The 15,034-nt window shown below is 53.5% G+C and overlaps 2 protein-coding genes across 2 annotated transcripts in view; both read right to left on the reverse strand.

Moving 5' to 3' along the window:
• Nucleotides 1-15,034, reverse strand: part of LOC147646520 (uncharacterized) — a 319,904-nt gene that overhangs the window by 285,412 nt on the left and 19,458 nt on the right. Inside the window, 1 exon segment of the mRNA XM_086873319.1 lies at nt 11,261-11,748. Coding sequence (XP_086729445.1) covers nt 11,261-11,748 — 488 coding nt within the window.
• Nucleotides 1,843-6,028, reverse strand: LOC111945972 (olfactory receptor 14J1-like). Its single transcript, XM_086873359.1, has 3 exons — nt 5,102-6,028; nt 4,040-4,164; nt 1,843-2,943 (listed from the first exon to the last, which is right to left on the reverse strand). Exons 2-3 carry the CDS (start codon nt 4,068-4,070, stop codon nt 1,988-1,990), a joined length of 987 nt encoding a protein of 328 aa, XP_086729485.1. The 5' UTR covers nt 4,071-4,164; nt 5,102-6,028; the 3' UTR covers nt 1,843-1,987.

The following is a 15,034-nucleotide window of genomic DNA, read 5'->3' on the forward strand; positions in this document are numbered from 1 at the left end:
GTGCGCCCAGGGGAAGTGCCACAGGAGACGCTTCCCTGGGAAGGTCACGGCACCCTGACCACCTCCGCTCGCCGCGACAGGTGGGGCCCAACAGGGAGCTCTGCCAGCGGTTCCCTGGTTCCCTGGTTCCCTGGAGAAGCGTCTCCTGCAGCACCAGCTGCAGAAAGCAAGTCGCTCTTGGGTCTGTCACTTCCCTGAGGAAACCCCATCGCGTTTTAGCAAGGGCTATCCAAGGGGACACCGGGACCCTCCTAGGACCATCCGGGGAGCGAGGAGAAGATTTCCCCAAGGACCAGCCAGTGGGTGACACCACACTCAGCAGTTTTGGTTCACCCAGTGGAGGTGGAAAAAGCTGCTAAAATCGTGATTTGGCCTTTCTGGGAGGGTTTTGGAGACAGTTTTATACCCACGGGGAACAAAATCCTTCCTGGTTTTAACAAATCCTTTTGGAATGCTGCACACGACTCACCTGGGCTGGGAAAAAATGGGAAAAAATCTGGGAAAATCATAGATTTCCCACTTAACAGCTCCATCCCTTTGGAATGCTGCACATGACTCACCTGAGCTGGGAAAACCTGGGAAAATCCTGGAACACACACCTGACGGAGAGGTTTGTTAATCCTGGCTCATCCCAGGAACTTCCATTCCTCAATCCAGAAAGGATGGGTTAGGGAGACCTCCAGTCTGGGAGTGCCTATGACACCTCCTAAAAAAATGTTTCCTTGCTTTTCCAATTCCAGAAAGGAAATTCCTGTATTATTTTCCATCAGGAAATTGGGTTAATTAAATTAGTGCAGGCTTTTCCACCAGCATTCCAGTCCTTGTCATTCCAGCAGTTCCACTAATCTCGATCCCAGGTGTGATTCAGAGGGTTGGGATTTCCTGGTCCTGAGCAACAACGTCTGCAGTGGCACAGGAAACTCACAGCTCATGGGAACAAACTTTCTGTGTGACTCCAGAGGCCACGACAAACCTGAGTGCTTTCCCTCCCGTCCCCCAGCCCTTCCTGGCCCCAGGGGCTGATGGCATTTGTGCCCCCTCAGGTTCATCTCCCCACAGCAGCACCATGGGGGTGCTGACACCTGCTCTGGGCAGTGCAAACAGGGGCTCCTGAGCCAGTGCTGCCGTGTCTGTGCCTGCAAGGATGTGGCACCTCTCTGAGCTGGGGGAGAGGCCAGGGCTGCACAGGGGGGATGTTGTTGGCAGCTCCATGAGGACGCTCTGGGACGCTGCCCTGGGGTGTCCAGCACAGTGGGGATGGATCAGCCCCTGCTCTGCTGCTCCTTCCCGTCTCCCCCAGGGACCTTGCAGAGCCCCAGCCATGCTGTTTGCCCCCAGCCTGCCCACGGCCACCCTGGGGCTGCTCACGGGGGTTTTCTGTGCTGAGCTTTGGCCTGGCCGTGTTCTTGAGAGAGCCTGGGCAAGGAGCCTGGAGCCCCCAGGCCCTGCCCTGAGGCGTCAGCGCTGCCCCAGCAGTGCCCATGGCCTGTCCCTGCTGCAGCCCCGGCACTGCCACCCCCAGGGCTGTGCCCGGCCCCGAGAGCACTCAGGCCCTGCAGCAACACCAGGGCCAGGAGGGCAGCGGGGCAGTGGCACGGGAGCAGCACTGGCAACACCAAGTGCTGCTGCTCCTGGCCACAGCTGCTGTGCCAGCACTGATCTGCCCCCAGCTCTGCACACAGACACTGCTGCTGCAGTTCCAGAGAAGGGAACAAAAGGGGAATCTCTGGAGAAAACTTTGCTGGGACATCCTTTAGTTCCTTTAAAGCCAGCAAGACCTCAGCTCCTTATTGATACAGTCTGTGGCAACAGGGAGGACGGAGAGAGAGACAAAATGAGAAATGGCAGAAACAATGATATTTTATTGTGGAGAAGTTCTAAAAAGTAAAACTAAGTTTTCTAAAAAAGAAAACATCCAATATGAAACCACTAAGAATTATCAAAGATTACTTTTACTACAAGTGATTTGGAGAAACTGGCCAGCAGTTTAATGTTTCCGAAACCATCCAGTCATCAGTGTCCACACTGCAGCCTTGAGCTCCTGGTTCCTCAGGCTGTAGATGAGGGGGTTCAGGGCTGGAGGCACCACCGAGTACAGAACTGACACTGCCAGATCCAGGGATGGGGAGGAGATGGAGGGGGGCTTCAGGTAGGCAAATGCTGCAGTGCTGAGGAACAGGGAGACCACAGCCAGGTGAGGGAGGCAGGTGGAAAAGGCTTTGTGCTGTCCCTGCTCAGAGGGGATCCTCAGCACAGCCCTGAAGATCTGCACATAGGAGAAAATAATGAACAAAAAACAGACAAATACCAAACAGACACTGATTGCAATGAGCCCAAGTTCTCTAGTGTAGGAATTGGAGCAGGAGAGCTTGAGGATCTGTGGGATTTCACAGAAGAACTGGCCCAGGGCATTGCCCTGGCACAGGGGCAGGGAAAATGTATTGGCTGTTTGCATGAGAGCATTGAGAAAGGCACTGGCCCAGGCAGCTGCTGCCATGTGGGCACAAGCTCTGCTGCCCAGGAGGGTCCCGTAGTGCAGGGGTTTGCAGATGGACACGTAGCGGTCGTAGCACATGATGGTCAGGAGGGAAAGCTCTGCTGAGATGAAGAACAGAAAGAAAAATACTTGTGCCTCACATCCTGTGTAGGAGATGTGTCTGGTGTCCCAGAGGGAATTGTGCATGGCTTTGGGCACAGTGGTGCAGATGCAGCCCAGGTCGCTGAGGGCCAGGTTGAGCAGGAAGAAGAACATGGGGCTGTGCAGGTGGTGGCTGCAGGCTACGGCGCTGATGATGAGGCCGTTGCCCAGGAGGGCAGCCAGGGAGATGCCCAGGAAGAGGCAGAAGTGCAGGAGCTGCAGCTGCCGCGTGTCTGCCAATGCCAGCAGGAGGAAGTGGCTGATGGAGCTGCTGTTGGACATTTGCTGTGGCTGCACATGGGGACCTGTTCATGGACAAAGGACAGGGGCAAGTCAGGAGAGGCTGCTTTGAGCCAAACTTGGGCCATTCCGTGTAGATTATCCTACTGGGACTCACCCACCCTTGTTTCTGCTCTGGGAAAATCTTCACCCAGGTCCCTGCCTGTGCTCCAGCTGTGCGGTGCCAGGAGCAGCCAGGCCTGTACCTGGGGCCTCTCCAGGAGCCATCCCTGCCCTGCTGCCCTGGGTTTGTGGCCATGCAGGAGAGGGAAAAGGCTGGATATTCAGGATTTTTAAAGGGGAATCACTTCTAATGCAGAAGGGCTTGTTGCCATCTGCACACACACTTCTAAAGTATAGCAGGAGTTGGTTTTAGGAATTGTTTTACTGCCCAGAGATCATTCCTGGTTCTCTGAGGTCAGAAATCCCCAGCATTCCTGCTGCACTCAGAATTTCCCACTGAGAGATGTGAGAGGCAAAGGATTCCCTGTGGCTTAGGGAAGGTGAGGGGCTGGGTGGACTTGTTCCCAACTGCCCTGGGTTTGCACCTTTGGCTGGAATCAGAGCACAGTCACACTCCCGTGTCACCCTGGCATAAACCAGACCCTGCCCAGAGCAGAGGGATCCCTGAATGTCTCACCCTCTCTAAAGGTCTCTGGGCAAGGTCTCAGCACCCCCCTCTGCCAAGGACACTCACGGCTCCCTTGGCAGAGCCAACAGCATTTCCTCAGCTGTGGCATCTCTGCCCTTCCCCGTGGGACTTTCAGGGAACTCTGAGAGGCTCTGGCACAGATTTGCAGCCAGGAGGGCAGCTCAGAGCTTGGAAGGACACAGCAAGGAGATCCCCAGGTGTGCCCATGATGGGATCTCAGGGAGGGGGCTCAGCTCATTCCCCTTTGCCATGGACTGCTTTGCCCACAGCCCCACAGGTCACAGGGAAGCTGGGACACCCCATTCCCATGGACACACCTGCCTGGCAGCAATCCCAAGGGCAGGGCCTGACTCAGCTGCTGCAGATGCCAGAGCCTCCCTGAGAGCCCCAGATACCAATGACAATATCAGAGCAGTGCATTTAGGCTGTTTAGGAGGCTCCCAGCAGAGAGACTGAGCACCCAAACTTACAATCCTGGCATCTCTGTAAATGTTCCAACATTACTTTGCTGTTCCTGTTGTGTCCCCTTCAACTCAGAATGTTCTGTGATTCTGGGATTACAATTCCTCTTCTGCTTCTCTCATCCTCCTCTTGTCTATAATCAAAAGAGAAAAAAATCCCAAACCTTTGCAACAGTGTTAGAACAGTAAAGTAAAAACCAGACCTTTATTGGAAACTTCCAGGTGTCCCAGTGGGGTTGAGGCACACCCGGCCCCTTATTTAAACAATTTATTAAGATTGATTAATTAGGATATTTAACAGAAACATTCAATAGGAGATTCAGCTGCCCCAGTTACACACCCCAGGGTCAACCCACTGGAGTAGGTTCAAGAGTTTCTTTGCCCCACTTTCTGTTATGACTGTTCATATTCTGGTTAAAAAACAAAATGTTCTTCTTGTAGCTCCTCTCCCTGATGATAAGACTATACAGTATTTCAGAAATCTATTTAGAAGATGAGATTATAGTTCTAAAATCTAAGAGAAAGGTTAGGAAACATACCAGAATTAATTAAAGATAATAGTTATATAAGTATATAATAGTAGTTTAATAGAGTTAATTAAGGATTATCATTTTATAACTATATAATAATAGTTTACAGATCTAAAAATATATTAAACATATATAAAAAGCAAAAATCTTTTTGTCATCATCCCAGCTTTCCCACCCTGCTTAAAGCAAGACATTGAAAACAGTCTCAGGAAAGCTCCTGATCTTTACAGCAATTCCAGTCTCACCTTCTTTTGGGAAGTGTCCTCTGGAGCTGTGCCCAGGCAGGTCTGGAGCTGGGAGCAGCCCTGCCCCACACAGCCCCTCTCAGCAGCAGCCCCTGCCCTGCTCAGGGCGGCTCCTTCCCCCCACAGCTTCTCCCCAGCGCTGGGAGCAGCTCCCCGGGCCGGCTGAGAGCTGTCCCTGGCAGGCAGCAGAGTCCCTGCCCCAGCACAGCGCCCTGGGCTGCAGGACCCTGCTCTGCAGGACAGCCCTGGGCACCCCTGGCTGCTCTGCACAAGGGACAGGCAGAGAATGTACTCACAGAGTCTGTAGGCACTGGCATGTTCCAGCTTTAGGAGATGCCTCCAGGAGCTGCAGCTGCATTGTCCTGCAGCCAGAGGCTTCCTGTGTCAAGGGCTGGCAGGGATTCTGCCCCAGGCACTTCCCAGCACCTTCCCAGCCCTGACTGATTGAAGCTCTCTGTGCCTCTGGGCTGTGCCCAGGGTGGCTGCAGGCAGTGCCCCAGCCCTGCTGGGCTGGCAGAAGAGCTGCTCAGCAAGAGAAATGTGCTTTTGAAGCTCTTCTTGGTTTCCAGGAGCTGCCTCTGTGCCAGGAGCCCGGCCCAGCTCAGCAGCACAGACACAGCAGCAGGACTTTAATGAGCCTCTTGGGGCTTTGTGCTGAGGCCCTGAACATCAGTCCCTGACAGGGAGGGGAAGAAACCTCTCAAGAACTCCAAGTCAGAATCCAACTCCAAAGTTTCTTTCACTTTTAATGGGTCCCACTGAGGGACATGACTGAGAAAGTGTCCCCAGGCCCCAGGCAGAGCAGAGAACTGGAGGCACTGATGACAGCTGGGGACAAAGAGAAGCCAAGGCTTGGTGCCCTGGGCCACAGCAGCCAATGCTGTGCCAGCAAGGGCTGTGAGGAGACACCTTGTCCTGAGGCCCTGGGGCCTCCTGGCACAGCCCCAGCAAGGCTGGCCACTGTCACCCCCTTGGCCTGCCCTCAGCATCCCCCCTAGCCCACATGCCAGTGGCCTCAGGGATCTGCTGGAAGGAGTCCCTGGGGAGCCTTGCTCAGGAATGGCCCTGGGGGCTCCTTCATGCTCCCAGGGACTGCAGCTTTTTCAAAGGACTTTGGCTTTTGCTTTGGAGTCTCTGAGAGCTTTGTGCAATCCTGGCCTCCAATTATCTGCTGTAATTAGTCCCTTGAGAGCCTTTGTCAGTAACAACACTCAGTGGGGCTCATTAATGCTTCAAGGTACTTCAGGTTCTTAAGGCACTTTCCTTTTTTCTTCCCACCCTGAGTCTCTGAGAAGTTTGTGCAATCCTGGCCCCAATTATCTGCTTTAATGAGTCCCTTGGGAGCTTTGCATTGACACTCAGTGGGGCTCATCAACACTTTGAGATACTCAGGGCTTTTTCAGCTACTTTGGATTTTCCTTCCCACACTGAGTCTCTGGGAGGTTTTTGTGCAATCCTGGCCTCCAGTTCTCTCCTCCAAGGAGTCCATGAGGAGCCTGTGTTGGGGATGGACCTCAGTGGCACCCATTAATGCCTGGAGACACTTTAGGTGTTTCCTCTGACTTGAACTCCTGGAAAGGTTTGTGCAGTCTCTCCTCAGGTCCTGAAGTTGAAGGGCTCAGCTCCAAATGCACCACGGGGCTCATTAGGATCAAGCAAATCCTAACAAACCATGGCTGTGCCTTGATTTCCCTCTGGTCTGGTGCAGTTCTTTGCAAAGTTTCCTACAACAGTTATGGAGAAATAGTTCAAAGAGCTTCTAAGAAATATGTATTCCTATTTTAAAAGGTGTATTTTATTCCTGTTCTCTTTAGAGCAGAGGTGATTGCAGCATTCAGTGATGGATATTGGTCCAGGGTCTCTCCTAAGGAGGCCTGGCCAGGTCAGAGAAGCTGTGCCTTGAGGTCTGACCCAGTGGGGACAACCTTGCTCCACATTCCCCAGCCCCATCCTGTCTCTCCTCACTCCCCTGGGACCTGCTTTGCTCACAGAACTGGCTGCACTCAGGCAAAGAGGGGTTTTCCTTCTTTGATTTTAGCAATCTAAAACTGCTGAGTTTCCCCATGGAAAACAGACACCCTCCTCAAGTGTGTGCCAAGGCCAAGGTGCCACCAAGGAGGTTCCCCTTCCCCAAGGCAGAGCCACACAAGGAATGTTTCAGACACACAGGGAGTTCTACAATAAACACAACCCCAGAGTTGTCTGAAGGCTGAATTAGAGCAGCTGCTGAAGGACAGACAAGCTTTGAACTCCTTGCAGCTGAAAGCACCAAGTGGGTTGTTGGGAGGTGTGTGAGTGAGGCAAGAGTGAGGGAAGGGAAATGCAGAGAGCCCTGGGAGTGTTTCTGTGCAGACAGGCTGCTGCAAGGGCAGCGTTGGACTTCTCTGGGGGGAACTGTGAAGGAGGTTGGGGCAGAGTGACCTCCCCAGTGACCTCGAGATGTCACACAGCCACCAGGGATGTCACAGCCCACTCAGTGGTGTCACACAACCTGCCCAAGGATGTCACACCACCATTCTGTGAAGTCACAGCTCTTCCCATATGCCACAAAACCACCTTGTGATTTCACACAGCGTTCTGTGATGTCACACAGCCACATTTGATGTCATAGTTCATTCTGTGATGTCACAGTCAGCACTGTGATGTCATACAACCTGTCCTGAGATGTCACATGGCTTTTCTATGATGTCACTGCCCACTCTAGGATTTTATATCACAACCATGTGGTGTCACAGTCTGCTCAGTGATGTCACAACCCTCTCTGTGATATTCTCTATCTAACCTCTAGTGTCATAGTCCTCTCTGTGATGTCACAACCCACTAAGTGATATCACCCAGCCCACACTGTGATGTCATACAGCCACACTCTGAAATCACAGCTTGCTCTGTGCTGTCACAGGATCCCCTCTATGATACCGTAGCTGCTCAGTGACCTCACACAACAAACTCTGGGATGTCACAGCCCCATCTGTGACCTCACACAACCCACTCGGAGCTGTCACACAGCCCCTTTCTGACATCACAGCTGCTCTGGGGCTCCAGGACACAGCCACAGAGGTGCTGCTGGGACACAGCCCCCTCTGGCACATCCCACAGCCCCTGCCAGTGCTGAGCCCCTGGCAGCTCTGTCTGGGCCTGCTCTCTGTGTCCCTGAGCTGCCCTGGCAGGGCCCCAGCCCTGCTGGGCTGTGCTCAGGAGCTGCTCCTGGCCAGAGCTGTCTCTCTGCAGCGCTGCCCTTGCCAGGAGCTGCCTCTGGGCCAGGAGCCCGGCCCAGCTCAGCAGCACAGACACAGCACCAGCACTTTCATCACCCTCTCAGGCCTTTGGGGCTCTTGGCATCACACTCAGCCCCTCAGAGTGTGCTCCAGAAACTCCTCAAGAGCTCCAAGTCAGATGGAAACACTGAAGTTTCTTGTAGTTGAAATGAGAGACACGAGTGAGAAAGCGTCCCCAGGTTCCAGGCAGAGCAGAAGACTGGAGGCCCTGATGGCAGCTGGGGACAAGCAAGGGAAAGGTGTCTGTGGTGCTGAGCAAAGCTGGATGTGTTTCAGGAATGGCAAGGGCCAAGGGCTGAGCCCCAGCCCCTGGCAAGGCAGATGCTGTCCCTCCCTCATTGCTCAGGGCTCTTCCCGGGCCACTGGCATGTGGGGATGTGCAATGCCAAGGGCAGCACCATGGGGCGGCCCCTGCCAGGCTGCTGAGCAGGGACAAGGAGGCAATGAGGCCCCAGGGCTGCCAGGGTCACTTGTCCCCTGCTGGCCTCAGGCCCAGGGCCAGCAGCCATGGCCAAAGGGCTGCATAAGTTGCCTCTGGCAGGGCCTTGCAGCTGCACAGTCCAGGGCCCTCAACCTCTACCTGCTGCTTATGTGATGAGGCCTCCAAATCCCATCCTGGGAGATTTTTGGGTCCTCTCCATGGTCTGTGACAATGGAAACACTGGTCAAAGTTATTTTCTGCCAAGTCTTGCAGTGACAGAAAAAGGATCAATATGTTTAAAGTGACTAAAAGTGGATTTGGATTTGTTAGAAGGAGGAAATATTTTGCAATCAGAGTGGCACAAAACTGCAGCTGCTTTTCCAGAGAAATGGATGCCCCATCCCAGAACTGCTCCCAGAGCAGGAGCTCTGTGCAACCTGACACAGTGAAAGCCCTTCCCCTCCCCAAGGATGGAATTGCTGTTGTGTGGGTTCTCTGATGTGCTGGGTGCCCTCACAACCCTCCTGGCCAGAATGTCTGCTGAGGGCCAGCCAGGCTGCTGCAGTGGCACTGACCTCACAGCCATCACCACTGCAGCCATGTCCCCTGGGCCTGGCTCTCCCCTTTCCTCTGCCCCTGCCTTGTCTCTGCTGGGATGGAGAGTTGTTTCATTATTATCTTGTCCCCAGGGTGCTGGGGCCAATTGCTTCCCAGTCAGGCTTCTGGAGCAGCAGTGGCTTTTCAGAGCCCAGCCAGAAATGAGCCCTGAAGCAGCAGCTCTGCAGTGCTGGCCACCAGGCCGGGGTGCCAAGGGAGCCTTCTGGCCATGGCCTGGGAGCAGCTGCTGCTGCCAAGGTGCCTTTGGTGCCTCAGGCTGTCCCTGGCACAGCTCCCAGCACGGCACTCTGCACTTGTGCCCGAGCCCTTCCCTGGCTTGGGGCTGGCCTGGGGCTTTTCCTGCAGCAGGATCTGCCCTGGCCATGGCACAGGAAAGGCAGTTCCTGCTGGAGCAGGAGGCTGTGCCTGGAATGGGCTCAAACACCAGCAAGGCCCTGTTTACTTCAAAACTGTTTCCTAGGGCACTATGGTCTAATAATTGTTATAGCTCCTCTGCTGTGGAGTAAATAACTTTTTATTTATTTACTCTGTGGTGCAAATAAATCTGTCTAATCATAAATCAATCAATCAATCACTCAGTTCTTTGTATAAATATATCTCATACTCAATTTTTAATCTTATGGGACAAGATGCATTACGATTCACTTCCACCTGTCCAATACATTTTACACATAAACCTTTGACAAACTCTGAGGCTGGGATTGGATCTCCTCTCTTAGAAGGAATTTAAAAGTCTATGTGCTCTGGAGGGGTTTGAGGATCCATGGTGGCTGCTGGGTGTCATTTCTCCACCTCATGACTCAGCAGGAGTTTCTCCAATAAAGAAATAAAGCTTTTGCCTGAAGCTCCCACTCTGTCCATGACAGGAAGCCCTGGGAGTGTCTGTGACATCCCAGCTTTTGGCAGCCTGGGGACTCCTGGGAGGTCTCTGTGTAGCCCCTAGGAGTGCCTGTGACATTCCGGCTCCTGAATAGCTTGGAGACACTTGGAATGTTGCCCTGGAGCCCATCTGAGGGCCTGTAACAAATCTGAAATGTAGTAGGCAACCATCACAGCCCCTGTTGCTATGGTCAGTCCCTTGGCAGCTCCATGGAGACCCCATGCCAGGGGTGGTTCCCATGGACACCAGCTCAGGCCTGGAGCCAGAGACCGTTGCCATGGCAACCATTTGCAGTCCCATCCCCAGGCTCATGGGATCCCAGAGCCACAGAATTGGCTGAGTTGGGAGGGAGCCATGGGGATCCTCCAGTCCAACTGCTGGCCCTGCACAGGACACCCCAACAATCCCAGCCTGGGCCTGGCAGCGCTGGCCAAACGCTGCTGGAGCTCAGCCAGCCCTGGAGCTGGGAGCCTTCCCTGGGGAGCCTGTTCAGAGCCCCAGCAGCCTCGCGGGAAAAACCTTTTCCTCACATCCAGCCTAAACCTGCCCGCCTCAGCTCCAGCCGCTCCCTCCACTCCTGTCCCTGGGCACCAGAGGGAAGAGGTTCCCGCAGCCCCCAGCCAGGGACCCGCTCCCAAGGCTGCTGCCATGGCAACCCGGCCTGGCACCAGCTGGGATGCTCAGTTTCCACGGGCTGGGCTTCAGGAATGGCATTCCCCAATTTCCTGCTCCTGCTGAAACCGCGCTGCTGCTCGCTTCCCTCCCACCTCCCATGGAAAGCACAAAAGGCAAAGATCCCAGGCTGGGATAAGAACAATTTATTTGGAACAGCAACAAGATAAGGAACAAACGGGAACAGAAACAATGTGGATAACAGAAGGGATAAGACAAACTATTCATAGGGAAAATTAAAATGCGACTGACTGGCTCTTCCTGGCCACATATTTCCTCCTGCCAGGAAAGGACACTCTTCTCCTCTGGTGAGAGAGAGGGAGTCCTTTTCCCGCCCCTGGCAATGACCTGAAATGGGATTGAATATAATGACAGGGCCATGGTCAGACTCTCATGTTCTTTGATCTCTCATCATGACATTGCCATGAGCAGGAAATGGGACAGGTGTCTTCCCAGCATGGATCCCAGGGAACACGGATCACCAGGTCTATTCCCAATGTGGATTCTCCAAGGGGGGATGAAGCTGGAGCTGTGGAGAAAGCTCTTCCTGCACTTGGGGCACTGGCAGGGCTTCCCTTAGTGGTGCCTCCGTTGGTGTCTGGTCAAGTGAGAGCTCCGGGTGAAGCTCTTCCCACACTGGGGACACCCGTAGGGTCTCTCCCCAGTGTGGATACGTTTGTGTTTATTGAGGTCGGACCTGTTTCTGAAGCTCTTCCCACATTCCCCACACTCATAGGGCCTCTCCCCAGTGTGGATGCATCGGTGGGTGATGAGGTGGGAGTTTTGCTTGAAGCCCTCCCCACAGTCAGGGCAGCGGAAGGGCGTCTCATCCGTGTGAATCCGCTGGTGCCTGAGGAGATGGGAGCTGCTCTGAAACCTCTTCCCACACTCAGGACACTCGTAGGGCCTCTCCCCAGTGTGGATGCGCTGGTGGATGATGAGGTGGGAGCTGCAGCTGAAGCCCTTCCCACATTCCCCACACTTGTAGGGCCATTCCCCAGTGTGGATCATCTGGTGGCAGATCAGGCTGTTGCTCTGGCTGAAGCTCTTCCCACACTCCAAGCACTTGTAGGGCTTCTCCCCATCCTGAAGCTGCTCATGGACCACCAGCTCAGAGCCCTGGCTGGATCTCCGGCCGCCTTCCCGGCACAGGGTGGGTCTTTCCTCCTCAGAGCACCCTGGGATGGGTTTGGAGCCCCTCCTCCTGTGGGATCTCTGGGGATTTTCCTCCCTGTGGGATTCCTGCACCGTGGAGATGCTCAGAACGGCCTTGTCCACGAGGTTCTGCTGAGGGTATTTGTACTCCCTGGTCTCCATCCTCAGCTCCTTGTCTGGGGGAGGAAGGACAAGGAGAGGATGGGATTTGCCTCCGTGCCAGAGGGAAGGGGAAGGAGATCCCCCCAGTGTGTCCCCGGCAGGACGGTGTCGGCAGCGGGGTTGTCCTGCAGCCGGGGGCCAGGCTGGGCTGGGAGATGGAGCAGGAGAGAGGGGGAAAGGGGCACTGACTTCCTGCTCACCTGCCTGGGTGTCCTGGGACGTCTTCCTCTTCCTCACAGCCTCCTCCTCCATCCAGCCAAGGTTTGGGAATGGGAAATCCTGGTTTGGGGAAAAATACAAAGAATGAGAACAATGAGTTTGATGGTTCCTCTTACCAAGGCCATCTCTAGAAGTCACCTGGGCATTTGAGGTGTCTTGGTTTGAAAGGAGTTTGCTAAGGAAGGCAGAAATCTCCACTGAAATGGATAAAAATGTAAGCATCCCATCCCCTCCGAATTATTATAATCTTGAAATCAAAGTGCTCTCAGGTAATGTTATGGGAAAAGGAATGTAAGTTCTTTACTAAAGAAGGAAAATGAAAATGCAGCAGTATAAAAGAAAAAAACCAACAACAACAAAACAACCCACCAACAAAGTCAGAACCTTACAGCCCGTTGGTCAGGGTGCTGGTAGCAGTTTGATTAAATGGTGGCTGCACTCCTCCTGGAGTGACTGATGTGGTTCTGTTGAAGCAGTGATCCCATAGAAGATTGTAGCTTACCTCAGAAGTTCCGGTGCTGTAGATGGGTCTGGTATCTCCTCTTGGAATCCAGTGGAGAAAGACTGCCTGTGGAGTTTAGGTTCTCAGATTATATCCAGTCAGGAATGCTTGGCTCCTCCCCCTGGCTGGAGCATCTCACAATGGGATGATGTCATTTTATCAGTCCTGCAGTGAGACTCAATGGCCCATTAACAGAAGATATCCCCCTGGAGGAAGGATGGGTGGTGGAAGAGATAAAGAACACTGCCCCACCTGGTTTTAACTGCTGGCCCATTAACAGAAGATATCCACCTGTTATGAGGGATGGCTCATGAAAGAGATAAAGAAAACTGCCCCAGCAGGTTTTAACAGATGGTGATAGAATATATACTTTTGCTTACATCTTCCATTGCAACCCAGGACATGGGGTTCATATAAACCTCCCAAACACCAAGATTCAGCCCTGAAAATGCCTCCCAGGTGTTCCCCATCTCTGGTCTCCCTCCTTTGGTGTTCAGGGGCTCCTCCCCGTCCCAGCTGCTGGGGGTCACGCTTGTACTGGGGGTCCCCTGTCTGCTCAGTCCCTGACCTCTTCAGGCTGCTGGGAGTGCCAGGAATATGAAAAGTTCCCTCTGTTTCCATCTCCTCACGTAGGGATGCTGGGACACCCCAGTATCCCCCCAAGGGGCATTTTCCATTCAGCTTTGAAGTTCTTCATTCTCCAAACATCCTCCCTCAAAAAGTGCAACCCAAAAAGGACCCCCCCCACGATATCTTGGCCAAGTTCCCCCTCCCCGGTCACCTGTGGGATGGGAGGTGATGATCCCATAGGTGGGGGGGCTGTGAATTCAGGGAGTGCTTGACCTCGTGGTTCCTTCTCCTTTCCCTGATCCTCCTTTGTCCCTCCTTCAGGCTGAAGAAGCTGCTCAAGGAGTCAGAAGCAAAACTCCAAGTCCCTTGGAGCTTCAATCGGCCCCACTGAGGGCAGGGACTGCCAAAGCCTCCCCAGGGACTGGTGAGAGCAGATCCTGGAGGCCAGGATTGCCGGGAGCCAAAGGCTCTGAGCAGGGAACTGCAATGCTGAGCCAGCCCTGGCTGGGTTGGAGGAAGCAGAAAGGCCAAGCCCTGAGCCCAGGCCTGGCCCAGCAGGGCCTGTCCCTCACGGGTGGCTCGGGGCTCTTTGTGGGGCAGTGGGATGTGAGGGGCAGCAAGGACAAATGCCATAAACCTGTGTGACACTCCAGATCCTTATGGAAACATTGGTCAGTGTGACATCATGGGAAGTTGTGGAACCAAGGGGATTGTTGTGGCACTCTTGGGCCCATGGAACCAAGGGACCAGTGGGACACTCTGGGGCCTTATGGAAACAAGAGGCCACTGTGAGCCTGCAGGGCTGTAACACCCCAGAACACTTCAATGCTGGTGGTAACCAAAGGTTCCTGTGCTTGAATTTGGTGCACAGGAGAAACAACAACCAGATCTTCTCAGCATGGACAGATGCAAAGAATATTCTTGGTAGGAAGGGACCCACAAGGACCATCAAGTCCAGCTCTTAATATAATGGCCCACACAAGGATTGAACCCACAAACTCGGTGATGCTGGCACCATGCTCTGACCAACTGAGCTAAGAAGTCAAAATGACACAAAATTTAACTGGCAAAATATAGACAATCAAGGAACTATGGCAAAGGGTTTAATACAACATCCAACTGCACAAAGAACTCTTACCATAGCCTTAACTTTGCAAACTTAGCTCATTTAACCTAAAAAGTGTTAACCCTTAAGATTTTGGGTAACATTAAGATATCCAAAAATATTCCAGGTACGTAGGATAGGAAGGAGAATAAAAAGAGACCAGAAAGACAGAAGATCTACAGAAAAACACTTCCAGAATGATCCCAGTCACTCCCACTACAATCTCAGTCACCCCCAGTATGAGCTGTTGCACCCAGCCACCCCCAGTATGGTTCCAGTCACACCCAGGCCCTCCCAGTATGATTCCAGTCATGGCCAGAGTGACTCCCTGTCACTCCCAGGATGGGCCCAGTTGCTCCCAGTCACCTCCAGCATGGTTCCAGTCCCAGCCAGCCCCTTTGCAGGCACTCCCAGTATGATCCCAGCTAGTTCCAGTAGGATCCCAGTATGACCCAGCATGGGCACAGCTGCTTCCAGGATTATCCAGCATGGTTCCAGTTGTTCCCATTTACCTGCACTGTGGTTTCAGTCTCTCCCAGTATATCCAAGTTGCTCCTAGTCACTCCTCAGGTGCTTCCAGGCTGATCCCAGTTGCTCCCAGACACTCCCAGTCACCCTGAGTGCAGTCCCAGTTGCTGCCAGTATGGTCC

Source organism: Cyanistes caeruleus, unplaced genomic scaffold (assembly GCF_971803275.1).
Source record: "Cyanistes caeruleus unplaced genomic scaffold, bCyaCae1.hap1.1 HAP1_SCAFFOLD_94, whole genome shotgun sequence".
Lineage (NCBI taxonomy): Eukaryota > Metazoa > Chordata > Aves > Passeriformes > Paridae > Cyanistes > Cyanistes caeruleus.

Bases quoted from the DNA above. Each gene is read 5' to 3' on its own strand.
- LOC111945972 (XM_086873359.1), bottom strand. From the start codon at position 4,070: ATGTTGGAACATTTACAGAGATGCCAGGATT. The intron at 2,944-4,039 runs GTAAGTTTGGGT...GTCCATGAACAG, and splicing joins TTTACAGAGATGCCAGGATT to GTCCCCATGTGCAGCCACAG.